This window comes from Phymastichus coffea, unplaced genomic scaffold (genome assembly GCF_024137745.1).
Source record: "Phymastichus coffea isolate CEN01 unplaced genomic scaffold, Cenicafe_Pcof_1.1 PCOF00015, whole genome shotgun sequence".
NCBI lineage: Eukaryota > Metazoa > Arthropoda > Insecta > Hymenoptera > Eulophidae > Phymastichus > Phymastichus coffea.
In genome coordinates this window covers 4395584-4411591 of record NW_026706826.1, presented here as the reverse complement: position 1 = coordinate 4411591, position 16008 = coordinate 4395584, and the positions used below count along the sequence as shown (strand labels likewise).

At 39.1% G+C, this 16008-nt stretch overlaps 1 protein-coding gene across 6 annotated transcripts in view; it reads right to left on the bottom strand.

Moving 5' to 3' along the window:
* The window catches only part of LOC131675031 (protein lingerer), a 796131-nt gene that overhangs the window by 648607 nt on the left and 131516 nt on the right, over nucleotides 1-16008 (bottom strand). For all 6 annotated transcript variants that reach the window (XM_058953839.1, XM_058953842.1, XM_058953845.1 and 3 more), the window contains one exon: nucleotides 9245-9505. In XM_058953839.1, coding sequence (XP_058809822.1) covers nucleotides 9245-9505 — 261 coding nt within the window. The remainder of the gene's footprint in view (nucleotides 1-9244; nucleotides 9506-16008) is intronic.

The window sequence follows — 16008 nt, the reverse complement described above, 5'->3', positions numbered from 1 at the left end:
TAGTGCCCACTAACGCGTAAAAAATAAAATCATTACTAGAGCTAACTCAATATTATTACAAGCTTATCAATGAATGTGCAAGAATAGCCTGCTCACTTTTTCAAATGACAGCACAATCTCAAGTATTTAAGTGGGACGAAAAACAGCGAAAGGCATTTAAACAGCTGCGATATACGTTATTGAAAATATTAGTAATGAGCCACTGCTGATAGCATCCAATTTACGATTTAATAGGCTTAATTAATAGACTTAACTAATAGGCTAGAAGTTTGATATTATTTATCGTGCGAGCAATAGCAACGTCCACGCTGATACACTCTCATACAATGCATAATATGAACTTGCAAACAAGAAAGAAAGTCCAGGATCAGTTCATTGGTCATCGAATTCATTCGTCCATTTCTTCACAAATTCGGGGAAGAGAACTCGCGAAGAAAACAAAAACCAATCAGGTTACAATTCAGACATCAATCTATCGAACGAATTGGTGCTTTTGGCCTAACACGCCTATAACATGGTAGGACACAAATCGACGAGATTGTCACTCCCTAAAGTATTATTCATTGAACGCACACGAACATCGTTAAATTTTTCATTTAAAGAGGGCTTGTAACGTACAACGATTATCTAGTCGCAGCCACCACTTTCGGACGATTCCGGACGATAGCAGCACTGAATCTCGTCCAGTCAAAATTTCGTTTCAAACATTATCACAACAAGAGATTAAATGGATCGTTTCCGCATAGGGAAATAAGTCCTTAAATATCTCGAAAAAATGAAGTTTAATGCAGAGTATGTAGGTCGCTGCAAAATCCTTGCAGTCGAACAAAGATGAAATAACGTTAAAATATAGAAGTGAATAAGAATAAGAGTTGTCCACGTGGACCAGATAAAGAGAGTAATAATTGGTGGAATTCCAATGAAGTCTATCAAAATTAAAGAAGCTACTAAAAAACATGACGAAGAGAGCAGTTTAAGCAACCGACAAGAGACCAATGTAAGGAACGTTTATTTATATAAATTTTTCTTCCAAACGCGAACGCTGAAGGACGCACTAAATTAATTAATTCTCAAGAAAATCGTTGAATACACAAAAGGTAAACTGATATTCAATATAATCATAGGTACAATTTCCGGGCCTCAGATGACCGCATAAATGGTATACGATAAATACGAATAAGTTCAATCGAATTTAGAGAACATTAGGTCACGACGCACCTGTGGTTCTTGATTATGCTATTATAGAAGCAAATTGTCATGATAGCTAATGATAATAGAGAGTCAAAAGAATTTGTTTTTTCAATACTGAATAGATTGATCTTACAATATCTGCTCTAGTGATGGAAAAAATGTATTTTTGTACGTTGGATGCTGAAGTAGGCAGGCTCAACGCTTGAAATATGGTCACTTAATCAGTTGCATAGGATAGTGCCTGTACGAGTGTGTATGTATGCACATGGAAGATTGCTGTATATGAGGGGTATTCAAAAAGTAAGATGACTTTTCAATTTTCGCGGGCTACGTATATTTGTTAGGTTGTTCGAAGATGCGGCAAGCTTGGGTATTGTGTCGCCACGCGCACAAGGCCCAGCTCTCGTGCGTTTCGGAGTTGCGTGAATAAGGCAAAATAAATCACTCACGAGATGAACTGTATCGAATTGAAGACAATCTTTATTTCATAGAACGCAGGAATATAATAAGTTGTGCGAATAACTTGAGACGCCAGAACTGTGGCACGGTACCGTACAGGAATGCGGGAAAAGCGTTTTCTCGAGCTTCAGACTGAATTTGTTTACTTGTTGAAGGTCGGAGAGCTAGCGCAAGATTATTTGAATTCTTCTCGCGGCACAATTATTTGCTTTCGTGCTCGCCGTCTCTCGGAGCCGAGTGTGGCGTCACCTGACGTTGGCTCAGCGCAACGTGGAAGCACGGGAAGTTCGTTGGGAGGCGGGTTAGAATGTTGAGTCTTCTTGCAACGGTGTCCTGACTTGACTACTATGAGTTGCGTTGTCTGGAATGTTGAAAGAGACGGTTTTTGGAGGCGTGTGTAGTTCGTGACTTTGTAAGGCAGGCGAGTCCTTTGCTGCTAAACAGGCAGGCTTCAGCTTCGCGGCCGATAAAGTTTGTGGGGATCCATCCACGTCGATGATGTATCTGAGATCATCCAGCCTTTCGATCACTCTATGGGGACCCGAATAAGGTGGAGTGAGCGGCGGCTTCACTGGCGCTCCTAGTTTAAAAACATGCGAGCACATTCGTAGATCGTCGTGCATAAATTGCTTCGGTCTTAAGTGATGAGACGTGGGTGTTGGTCTGATGACTTTGAAGTGTCTCCTGAGGTGGTCCAGGAAGGTGATTGGGTCAACAGCCTGGTCCTGGGCCACGAAAAATTCACCAGGTACTCTGACTGAGGTACCAAAGGCAAGTTCAGCAGGTGAAACTTTTATGTCCTCCTTGTAAGCGGTGCGTAATCCCACAGTTTCGTCCAGGGGTAGTTGGGTTGGCACATCAAGGTAGCCTTGAGGGTCCTATGCCAGCGCTCTATCATGCTGTTGGACTGCGGCTGATACGGCGTCGTCCGAAGGCGGGTGGCGCCAATGAGTTTGGCTAGAGAGCCAAATAGGGATGACTTAAATTGGAGACCTTGGTCCGTGGTTATGGTTAACGGAGTACCGAAGATGACGATTCACCCAGAGTAGAATGCCCGGGCCACCATCTCGGCTAGCTGGTTCTTTAGCGGGATCGCCTGCGGCCACCTGGTAAATCTATCTATAATAGTTAAACAATACCTGTGGTCGATGACTAGCGGCATTATGATTAGGTCCAAATGCTCATGGTTGAAGCGAGCTTCAGGGACTTCTATGCTGGCTGGCTGATTTCTGGTGCGCCGGTGTATTTTCGCTCTCTGGCAGGCAAGGCATTCACGTGACCAGGCTAGCGCGTCTTTGCGGATTCCAGGCCAAATGAACTTGTGTTTGAGCTTCCGAGCAGTTTCTCTGCCGTTTGAGTGAGCTGGTCCGTGAACTACGTCGAAAGCTGTCCGTCTGAGAGATAAAGGCAGGTAAGGGCGAACAGTCCCGGTCGAGACATCGCAGACGAGTCGATACCCTTCGATCTCCAGCGGTTGAAGAGTGAGAGAGGTTGTATTCTCGTTATGGTGAGAGGCAGCATCAGCTGACTGCGCTTCGTTGATAGACTTTGCGTCGAGTCTGGTTGGCATGTTGATCGTGTATATTCTCGAGAGAGAATCCGCTACGACGTTTTCTTGGCCTGGAATGTGTACAATTGAGGTACAGAACTGGCCAATGTAGTCGAGCTGGTGGAGTTGTCTCGGAGAAGCCTTGTCTGGTCGCTGCTGGAACGCTTTCACTAGAGGCTTGTGATCGGTTCTGATCAAAAAGGATCTGCCTTCCACAACGTGCGCAAAGTGTTTTAGGGTTGCAAAAATTACCAAGAGCTCACGGTCGTACGGGCTGTAATTTCTTTCGGTAGGCGATAATTTTCTGGAAAAAAATCCAAGAGGCAGTCGTTTACCATCAAGCTGCTGTTCTAGCGTTCCTCCTATGGCTGTTGAAGAGGCGTCAGCGGCGAGAACGATGGTTGCGTCTGGGTGAAGGAAATCTGAAGATGTGGCCTCTGCGAGCGATTTCTTCGTTTCTTCAAAAGCTGCGATGACTGTGGAGTCCAGACGTTTCTTCGTGGACTTGGCTTTCTCGTTCAGAAGGGCTTGCGCTTCAGCTGCATGCGGGATCAGTGCTCTAAAGTAATTCATCACTCCTAGGAAGCTTTTTAGTTCACGCACAGTTCCTGGCGTGGGTATGTCGATAATGGCTTTCACTTTTTCTGGCGGAGGACGAAATCCGTCGGTGTTGACGTGGAAACCAAGGAAGGTGACTTCTTCTAAGGCAAAGCAGCATTTGTCCCAATTGACTTTTAGCTTGTTGTAGAAGAGTATGTAAAAGACGGCTTGCAGGTGCTCCGCATGCTCTTGCTTGTTTCTCGACGAGATGAGTAAATCGTCTAGGTAGGTGGATACGAACTCCAAATGTTCAAAAAGACTATTCGTGTAGCGCTGGAACGTCTGGGTCGCATTTTTTAATCCGAGAGGCATGCCCAGAAACTCGAATAATCCGAATGTTGTTGTTATTGCGGTCTTGGGGACGTCCTCTGGTGCCATCGGTGTTTGGAAGTAGGTTCTCTTTAAATCGATGACTGAAAATACCTTTTTTTCATGGAGCTGAGGCAGTAAATCATAGATTTGAGGGATCGGATAACGATCAGGCACGGTTTGGGCGTTCAGGTTCCTGTAGTCCCCTGTGGGCCTTAGTTTTCCAGACTTCGATTTCGCCATGTGAATTGGGCTTGTGTAAGGGCTGCTGGAAGGTCTTATGACTCCTGTCTTCAGCAGTTCACTATATTCTGCCTTGGTGGCTTTTAGCTTAGCGCCCAGCATCTGGCGAGGCCTTGAAAAGACCGGTGGTCCCGTAGTCACGATGTGGTGCTGAGTGGCAGCGGTTAGGCCAGTCACCAGTCCTTCGATAGCTGAGAATCGCTTGAAGTTGTCCTCCACAAGTTTGCTGACGGGGTCAGTTGTCTTGGCTAAGGCAAAGGTTGGGCTCGAGTAAGTGGCTACGATCGAGTGAAAGCGCGCGTCGCTTAGATTTCCAGGGGCAGAGAGAAGAGTTGTTTAGTCAAGTAGTCTTCGTCTTCTGAGGTCGGGCAGCAGGTTGAAGTGGGAGAGAAAATCGGCTCCTAAAAGTGGGATCTTTACGTCCGCCAGAACAAAAGACCAGGGAAAGGTCCTGCGCAGTCCGAAGTCTAGCTGCAGGACTTTGCGTCCCTGGGTGCAGATCGGTGAACCATTTGCGACGGTGAGGTACTGGTCAGCCGACACTTTCGCGGACTCACCACCACTGGGCAGAATGGATACGATGGAACCACTATCTACGAGGAAACGAGTTCCCGTGTTGCGTTCCTGGACGATGAGTCGCTTCTCTCTCCATGGCCGATTGGTAGCGACTTGGACTGCAGTGGCGCTGCTGATTAGCGCTGAGGTAGGCAGCAGCCTTAGAGGTTTCCCGACAGCCGTTGTTGTTGCCCGGTGAAGGCACAAGGCAAGATGCATCGGTTTGCCGCCGCTCCAAAGCGTGTGTGGTAATAGCAAATGCCATTGCTATGTGGTATGACTCTGGATGTGGAGCGGCTCCTTGATTGCCAGCTGTTCTGGTTGCCAGCAGTCCTGGCTTGGTTTGCGTATGCGACGGCTTCTGCAACGCGGTCAGGCAAGTCTCTCGTCGCTGTAATTAGTTGCAGAAGTAAAGATTTAATCTCGGATAGGTCGGATGCGTGGTTCTGAACAGCTAGCACGTTTGGGTGCTGCTCGACGGCAAAAATGGAGGAGGCAGTCGGAGTGTCGGTGATGGCGTCTGCTGCTTCGAGAAGTTTATTGGTACTGCTGGCCTTGAAAATTTTCAAGATGCTTTGCACATTACGTGGGAGCATGCCGAGCCACTTTACTCACACAAGCTCCTCTGACGCGTTGTCTCCGGCAAGCGTTATCATCTGCCTGTAGAGCTGAGACGGTTTCTTGTCTCCAAGCTCCATCTTGTTTAACAGCGTTTCGAGTTTTTTGTCCGCTGTGTCCCCAAACCGTTTGAGAAGTCGCGACTTAAGCGACTCGTACTTGTTCGTGGCAGGCTCCGATTTGATGATATCGACAATCTCTCTTAACGCGGCCGCATCCAGGGCGCCTATGGTGAGATGATATTTAGATTCATCGGAGCGAATTCGGTTTACCTGAAAAGCCGATTCGGTTTTTGCAAACCACAGCTCGGGTTCCTCGGCCGAAAAAGGCAAGAGTTTGCAGGCTCTAATCGGGGCTCTGGGAAAGATTTTTCCCGGAGCCAAAAAAGTCGAAAAATTTGTTTTCAAAAAAAAAAACAAAAACAAAATTTTACGTTATTCTACGTAAAAAACGAAACATTTTTTTATATAAGTTTTTTTCTATCAGTTGAATGTACGGAGATATGAAAAGTTGAAGTAGAGTGTAAAGGCATCATATACGATGAAAATAATTTTTTAACGAGTGATTTAGATAGGATTTGGAAAGAGCCACAAAATGCCATGCTCCAAATTTTTATGTTATTTTTTTTCGAAATTTGGCGGGAGATCAAAGATGAACAAGAATTTTGAGAATTTTCAGTCTTCAATTATCGATTAAAAAAAATTAAAAAAAAATTTTATTATATCCATGATTTACACCATTTGAAAGCACTTTTCAAGAGCTTTCAAATGAGCCCTTGCCCGACTCTGTACGTTAATTTACACCAAAAATAGACAATTTCAAAGTTTTAATAATTTTGTCGGGGGGGAGGGGGTAAAAGTAGGTGTCCGGGAGTGTACTACCCTTCCCTTCGCAACAAATATGTAAAACAGGCGTATTCCGAAAATCATACCAAAAGCGTAATTCCTAACAACAAAAAACCTGATCTCCATTACCGAACTCATAAAAATCTTCAGTATAGCAATAATGTTAATAAATGTCGAGTTAATATACCATATATGATTACTACTTTTTGATAACGGTGTTTATCAATAATATAAACTTATACCGCTACTGCTGTTGGAAAAATTTTTCAATATTACGTCAACGTTCGCATATATTCAGCCAAACCGTGATTATTTCACAGCGAACAATTTGTCACATATCTATGTGCCAATGAGCAACAAATGCAATCGTATAGATAAAACAATCAGATGTAAAAATACGAAACCGGGAGACACGATAACTGAACTGATTATGTGAGATTCAATTAAGCACGCATAATGATTTTGGGAAACTACGCCAGTGTAATATAAAAGTAGTTAGACTCCAATACATTTATTGGACTCGACAAACCATTGTAAATACGTGATTATTCTCTACAAACACCTCAGAATAATTATTTGTAATTTGTAAAAGAGTATCCGAATATCAAATGACAATCGCTAGGCCAGAAATTCTCAAGTTACCATCAGATTGTGCTGCCCACACCAAGACCGTTCAACTATCAACTTCATGTAAAATTTCGATAAGCTCAAGAATAACAATACTTAGCTCTATTATCCCTGATTTTATTTAGTAGCTCGTGGAAAATAAAAACGGAACTGTACACATACAAATAATGTAGAAACTCATGAACAATACAGACACTATAGTAAGCATAACGGGTAGAATAAATTTAAAAACACACCATCTCCACTACGGTCGAAATTTCGATGAAATAATAGAAAAAAGCGTAATCTTGGAAAATATAATTTACTAACATACAAAATCATAATGATTTAATCGACATTCTGTATGCAACCATTGCAATCATCATAGTAGTAATGATAATTATGATCTTATGGTGTTCTTAAGCCTCTAGAGTGTCCTGTAATATTAATATGCCAAAGAATGATTCCAGTTATTGCCGCGTCATAAAACCAAAATCAAGAAAATAATGAGCCACAGTCAGTACCCTTACATCATCAGCAAACGATAACCTCGGCTATAAATATGGTAAATATATCATAACTAGCACTCACTATCTGTATTCCAAAAGAAATAGCCGTCATGCGATTAAGAGTAAAGCAACATAGCACTAGTGTAAAAAAATCTCTGAAATTCCTTTAATCACGTGATTTGCTGTTAAATCGTGACGCGCACCTTTATTATACTGTACAAGGATCTCCGATCCTTTTATTCGTTGTTGTTCTCCATCCAAAACAACGGACCATGGCCTTGGATATTTCACGCTTTTATATATCCTCGAAATATCATACTAGCATCAGCACGTTACATCACTAAAATGCCTATACATCGTGGTAGCATGACATCTTATTCACCAATATAAATATTGAGACGTGGTAAGGACGCGGCATTTAACATTTCTAGCGATGGCATGACATATTGTAAGCTTTATTAACGCTGAATCGCAAGCTTCGTACCGAAGCTTTGAATAAGCTTTTGGCCAAAAGATGAGACAAAATCGACTTTCTTCAAATTTATGTCATATATCAAAAATTTCGGAAACTAAAGATATATATCACATATACTTTATCACGAAACTCGGAAAGCCACTCAAGAAAGAATACAGAAGTCAAACGCGTAACGCATTTAATTAAAATTCATACGGCGCAAGTATTAGCTAGTGGCTATCGTTTCGATAAATAGCGTGATTTTCTCTACGTTTTTTTGAGCAACAATAAATATATTATAAACCCGATATCGGTTAGATATTGTATTTCCGTGCATATCTCTATCTTCATTGTGGATATAATTAGGTATCAAGAACTCCCAACCCGTAAGAAAACAAATTAGAACAAAATTTATAAATTTGGAAAACCAAATTGTTCTTGTCAATTTATGTACCCAACCATTAAAAACTACAGCTTAAATTTGATCCATAACACGGAAGGATTTGGAAAATAAAATAAATTTATCCAATTTTGGTGTACGATCAAGAAATTGATTGGCAAGACTTCATCCCACTACAATTACACGGGCAAAGTATATCCTTATTCTACACTAACAAATTAAATTTTGACATAAAAATATTAAATAGATGTTTTCTATGATTTTTTCACAGACTCGATTGTTGCAGTGAGTTTATCAAAGTAATAAATTATTTTTATTTTTTAAAATAACTTTTTCTACACCATTGCAAATCATATGGATAAGGATGACATAATAAAAAGAATGGCATAGTTTTTGCTATCATATCCAGTTTTTGCATGTATTTTAAAAAATTTGCTGTAACAATAATTTTGTCTATATATGAAACACACTTTACGTTTCTTTTCCTAATGTATTAACGTTATTAGTAATATATTTATGTAATTGATTGTTATTTCGAACATTTTTTTATTTCGAAAAATTAGGAAGTAAAATACCGTAAAGTAATTTTAAGTAAGACCTAAAGTATTTTACGAATCAGTTATAAATTTTCCAATAATGATAAGTGAATTCAATTTCTTCAAATATTTAGTTTTAGATAAAGCACATAAAATTACGATAACTTTAAAACAAAATCGACAGAATGATATCAAGTAAAACGATGGTCGTTCAAAAGAATAGATTTTCATTCTTCAAATTACAATTTCTTATGTGCATCATGACACAATGAGACATCTCTTTACAGGTTTAATTTCCGAATAAATGATAGTCATAATAAACATTAAAATCAATCGACAATTTTAAGGGGGTATGATAATATCTTTTTACCTATACTTGTATCTTTAGTATAAGTTGTTTGTTCTTCAGTTCCAGTCCATGTTTCTATTGGTTTCGTAAAATTATGGTTGTTTGATAATCTTATTTGCTCTCCCCTGTGTGCAAAAGTTCGAGGGCCCATACCTCTTCCTCCACTTTTACCCCCACGGCCAGATCGTCCAGTAACAATGCGACCTCGCCTGATGTTAAATTCAATTCCAACTTTATTGTGACTGATTATTTTCTCATTTTCTTTATTTTCTCGTCGACGCCCTGAAAATATATATTTTTAGTTTAAATTGAAATAGATGCCAAGTGCAATGGAGAAAATTTATGATTTTATTATATACGACCATTGCAATTCTGCATGCGTGTACATATTACAAGGGAACCATCCCAATCGGACTTCACTATTTTTAATGCTTTTTGGATATGTTACAATACTCGAAAAAATATTTGACACGTGTTATTTTTAACGGCAGACATCCACTTTTAAAGGGTGAAATCCACCCCTAAAAACCACCCCGAAAATGGTTTTTTTAATATATCTCTACACCTAATGAATGTTTTTAAAGAAAATCAACAACAAAATATTTCTTATAAGTAGGTGGCTTCTACTGATATAACTTTAGCGACAAGGAGTTATTAAAGGTTATAGAAGTGTATTATTATTATGGGTTATAGTACGAGGGTCGTTTGAAAAGTCCGTGCAAAGTCAGAGAGATGGCGCTACTAGTGCGTATCAAGGTTATTTTCAGTTACTGGCATATATTGGAAGAGCACACACTAAGTTTCAGCCAGATCGGCCAATTACTTTGCGTTTTACATTCGTTTCAATCAAAGAAATCGAGTCGTTGTAAAAAAATGACGAAAAAGAATTTCGTGTATTGATTAAACATTACTTTTTCAAAGGCAAAACGCCTCAGGAGATTAAACAGAAGCTTGATAAACTTTATGGTGATTGTGCACCTTCGATTAGAATGGTTTATAAGTGGTTTCAAAATTTTCGGAGTGGCCATATGAGCACAAAAGACGCTGAACGTTCTGGACGCCCTGTTGAGGTTACTACTTCAGAAATCATTGATAAAATCCATGATATGGTGATGGCTGACAGAAGAGTGAAGGTGCGTGAGATTGCTAGTACTGTAGACATTTCGAGCGAACGGGTACATAATATTTTGAACCAACATTTGGACATGAAAAGCTATCCGCTAAATGGGTGCCGCGATTGCTCACGATTGACCAAAAACGAGATCGTGTGAAGTGTTGCAAGAATGGTTTGCAGCTGTTTCAGCAAAATCCGCAAGACTTTAAGCGTCGTTTCATCACTGTAGATGAAACATGGATAGATGATACATCACTACACTCCTGAGACCAAAGAATAGTCTAAACAATGGGTTACCAAGGGGGAATCTGCTCCGAAAAAGGCGAAGACAATTCCTTCGGCCGGGAAGGTTATGGCGACTGTCTTTTGGGATTCGCAAGGAATAATCTTCATCGACTATCTGGAAAAGAGTAAAACCATTACAGGCGAATATTATTCATCGTTATTGGATCGTTTGAAAACCGAATTGCTAGAGAAACGTCCACGATTGGCCCACAAAAAAGTCCTCTTCCATCACGACAATGCGCCAGCTCACGCCTCAGCAGTTGTGGCCGCAAAACTGATGGAGATAGGGTTCCAACTCGTTTCACATCCCCCCTATTCTCCAGACTTGGCTCCGTCGGACTACTATTTGTTCCCTAATATGAAAAAATGGCTGGCGGGGAAAAGATTTTACTCAAACGAGGAGGTGATTGCAGAAACGAATGCCTATTTTACAGACTTGGACAAATCCTATTATTTGGAAGGGATTAACAAACTAGAGTAGCGTTGGATGAAGTGTATAAAAGGACACTATGTTGAAAAATAAAAAAAATTTATTAAAAAAAATCAAGCAGTTTTTATTTTTGCACGGACTTTTCAAATGACCCTCGTAAGTTGGAATGTTTTGGGTACCATCTCTTGGATTTTCTAAGAACTTATTGATTCACCCTCGTACATGAGAATAATTGTATTTTTCAAACGACCCTCGTAGTGTATACGATTTATCGATAGTTATATATCAAGGCAGAAACACCTCAGTGTTATGATAGAAAAGCACCAAAATAGCCTCAGAGTTGACTGCACGATTACTTTAATTCTCCACTGTAAGAATACGTGGCCGAAATGTCTTGCCGAAATTTTTCGCACAGCCAATTTTTCATACAAAATTGACGCAACTATACCTATTAATATACCTGTGGTCTCAACTATTTCCCGCACTTTGATTCGTCGATCACTTAATCATATCATGAATTTTGTCAATAATTTGGGGAATAGTCACCTTCATAGGGCACCTCGAACGATGTTCAACTTCTGTTGACGTACACCCAGGTATAAATTCACGCACTCAATTATAAACAATTGAAAATACAGGGGCAATATATCGTGAACTGCATCTATAGTTGTGCATAAGTTTTTGGCCAGTCTATACTGAAATTATCAAAAATGCAACGTTTTGTATCTCACTCGGAAATTATCGTAGGTGAACCCGCGAGGCTCATTTTAAAGAGCAAACAATATTTTTCATATTTCGCTAGTTTTTTTTTTGGACGATTGAAAATAGCATTTTTTACACTAAAAAAACTGGATTATATTTTTTCATTTTTTTTAAACCGTAAAAAATACTTTCTAACATTTGAAGGAGTCAGCAGATTTTTAAAAAATAAAATGGAATGGATACGTATTACGAGTAGCTTCCTCTTTAAAATGAGTAGAACAAAATTTCGTTTTTATCCTGCCGATATAAACTTACGCTGATTAAATTTTTTATATCACTCTTTTTTCAAGTTTGACTATCTTCAAATATGTACACCGTAGAAAAAAAACTTCTTAGAGAAAAAATGTTTGTTTTCTCAAGAAAAATAAGTATCTATTATTAAAATTTCATTTTGAAAAAAAAAAAAAAACAATTTTTTTCATTTTTTTTCAATCCATTAAAAACATAAAACTTTCGTTATTAATTGAAAATTCATAACTTTTCAATTATATTTAGATGATTTGCTCTTAAAAATTCCCAATAAAATTAACTTTTATCATGCTAATTTTTTTCTCAATAAAGATGTATTGAAAAGAAAAATTGATTCATTTCAATTGAGTTTCAACTTTATTACATGTTCAGAACTACAAATTCTACACTTTTATATGATTTCAATCAATAATAAAAAATACTTACTCCGATGTTTACTTAAACTCCTGGAATTTAACTACGTTGTGCGGGTATGATCTCACGACTTCAAGTAAGATTTCAAACAAATGTTTGTTTACACTTCTGTATGATATCATTAAATTTATTATAATTGAAATTACAGCCATTTCAGTCTGGTAGTTTCAAGTAAACTGTCAACATGGCAAAACGAACGTCTCTTCAAATCCGAAAAAACTATTATTTAGTTATATGAAGAAGGAAAATGTTCACGTGAAATTACTACAAATTTGAAATAAGTAAATCAACTGTTAGTTAAGTTATCAAAAAGTGGAAGGAAACAAACATTTTAGAAAATAAACTAGTATCAGAAAGACCGCGAAAAACAACTAAGCATGTCGATAAGTTAATTAAAAGGAAAGCAACCATAAATCTGAAGAAAATTGCTAAATGTTTATCATATTAACTGTGCGAGGAAAACTTAGCTGATATAAGTCGCAGCACTGTTTCTCGCAGACTAAATGAAGTCGATTATTTGAGCGTGTTGGCGTTAAAAAGCCACTGATTAGTGTTTAGAAAAATTAGTGTTAAAAAAAAAAGAAAAAAGTTTAGTGTTAAGAATAAAAAAGCAATAGTAGAATTTACTTAGGCTCATAAAGACTGGACAGTACGAATTGGAAAAAACTTCTTTTTCTGAGATGAAACTAAAATAAATTTATTTGGGAATGACGGAAGGAGGTATGTTCGACGATGAAAGAATACCAGGTTCGACTTTCGGTATTAAATATCGACAGTAAAACATGATGGAGATAATGTTATGCTCTGGGGAGGTATTTCGAGGAAAGGAGTTGGAACGGTTGTAAAAACTGATAATACTATGGACTCGGCAACTTATACGAAGATCTTAGTAGATAACATGCTTCCCTATCCACGTCGAAATATGCCACGAAGATGGATTTTACAACAAGACAACGATCTTAAGCATACTTCGTCTATTTCAAAGCTTTTTCAAAATCAAAAAGCTTCCTGTTCTTCAATGGCTGAGTTAATTTCCGGATTTGAATCCGATCGAACGCTTGTGGGAGGTATTGAAAGTAAAAGTAGGTACAGAAAATTGTTGGAATAAGTGCATGCTACGGGAAAGAATACAAAGTGAATGGCTAAAAATCGATAGGGAAAATTGAAAAACTAGTTGAATTGGTGTCTTCAATCATTTAAATATAATTTAAAAGTCATGAAATTTTCAATTAATAACGAAAGTTTTATATTTTTAATGGATTAAAAAAAAATTACCACAAAAAAATGGAAAAATTGTTTTTTTTTTCAAAATGGAATTTTAATAATAGATACTTATTTTTCTTGAAAAAACAAACATTTTTTCTCTAACAAGGAAGGTAAAGGAAGTGTGTGGAACCAATTCCAATGAAACTGTGATATGTTGTAGAGGACTACAAAATAAGAGACATGTATTTTTTTATGTGCTGATAAACAGTTTAAAGGGGCGAAAACTACCCCGAAAGTACGACCCCAAAAACCGTTTTTTCAGTATATCTCTTTTCCTATACAAGATTTCTTTCCGAAAACAACTGGTAAATGTTTGTTACTGAATAACAATACCATACAACACATCAAGGTCCGCAGAGGTGGTACTCCTTATTTTTCAAAAGGGCGAAAGTTATGTTTTTTTGAATTTGAATTTTTTTTTTGAAAAACACAAATTTAATATCCAAAGTCAACGAAACTTGTATTGCCCTGAAGGACATTGAAAACCAAACTTGACGTGCTTCGGCTTTTTTTGTATACGAGTATAAGGTATAAAGAGTAAACTACCCTTAGATAATTTTCATTCTTAATAGAGTACAGCGCTGTAGATTTCAATGGAATTTCGATCGGTTATAAATTTTCAAAAAAACAAGAGCTAAACATTATTTTATATGGTGATAAATGTTTTAAAGGGGTATAAACAACCCCTGAAATTTGCCTTTAAAGTACATTTTTCAGGGTACCTCTACTTCTACGTAACAAATTTCCAAATTCAACTAGAAATTGATTGTTACTAGTCAACAAAATTATGCGCCATACCAATCCCCAAAGGGTTGCATCCCCTACCTATGATAAGGGTGGTTGTGATTAAAAAAATTTTTTTTTTAAACTGAAAAGGGAATTCAACAAAATTGGTACTGTTAGAAATAAAAATGAAAATGCTCTTCTTGTTTCTTCTATTAGGCGCCATAATGAATCACAAGAGGATAGTCTTGCTATAGGTATTTCTTCTCATTGAATGATGGTAAAGCAAACTATGCATCCTTCTTATAAATATATTAGAACTCGAATGACTGCCCTCTATCGGAACTTAAGGTTAATTACAGGAATAGTGAGAACCCTAACCTTCGCTCTCACCGAAGGGAATTTTTTTTTGAATGAATAATTCTTCAATAATTGAATGAATTTCATTAACATGACTAGAATTACCGGCGGTTTGTTCGGCAATAAGCAATCTCAATCGATCAACGAGCTCGTTTGGATCATCCCAATATACATAATCAAATAACGTTCCTTTTCTAGATATTTTATAGTTAGGAAAAAGACCTCTTCCATCAATAGTCGATTTTCGCTTCTTAGCGCTACTGCTCAAAGATAAATTTGGACCAATATACTTTATAACGAGCCGAGGCTCGTTATGTCTCTCTCTCCCCTTAAGTTAATCATAATCCGTTGATAACCCATGTATTCTTTTCCTTATGTATTTTTGCCTTGCCGTAGCTGTGGACGCGGCACGAAGTAAGTCAGGGAGCACCGAGTAGAGAGAGAGAGAGAGAGAGACCCGCGTGTACGCGTGTAAGCGTGAACGCCCGAGTGTCGCGCACGTTGACTAATTGGCTGAGACGCGCCGCTGCCGAATAGCTAGCGCGAGAGAGGGCGACCACGTCCGCGTGCGAGTCAGAATCGGCTGCCCGCCTTCGCGAGAGGAAGCAAGTTCGGCGATCGACGCAAGGAAGAAGTGCTTTGTGCTACACAGCTCGGGTTTTTCTTACCGAGAAAGACGAAGGGTGCAGCGTGCGTGCGTGCGTGCGTGGGTGTGTGTTTGCCGATCTTAGCCGGTCAGCCCGAGAGAGCTGCCTCGTGGCCGAACACCTGCGCGTGTCAAGTCTAAAGCCGGGGCCACTGCGAACTTGTCATGTAAGTGTCCGTTCGATCTTAAGACTCTCTCTCTCTCGCTTGCTTCTCGCTTGCTTCTCTCACTGCGAATGCTATTTGTATGCTTCCTTTGTTATCTTAGTCTTAGTAAATATTCATTCTGCTGACCACTGCGTCTTTCCTCTCGGCACTTCCTCCCTCCCGTGTTACGCGCACGCCGGCTTGCACCGTCCGCTGCTACCTGACCTACGACGCTCTCCGCGGGCCGAAGGTAAGAGTGCCTTCGAGGGGCATATCTGAGCCGCTGGGCTGAATCCCGCGTGTTCCCCGTACGAGTTACCCGCAGGCCGATTAGCCGCTTAGCATCACCCTTAACGGGGTAGCAGAATCCCCGTTACAACTTTTTGACTT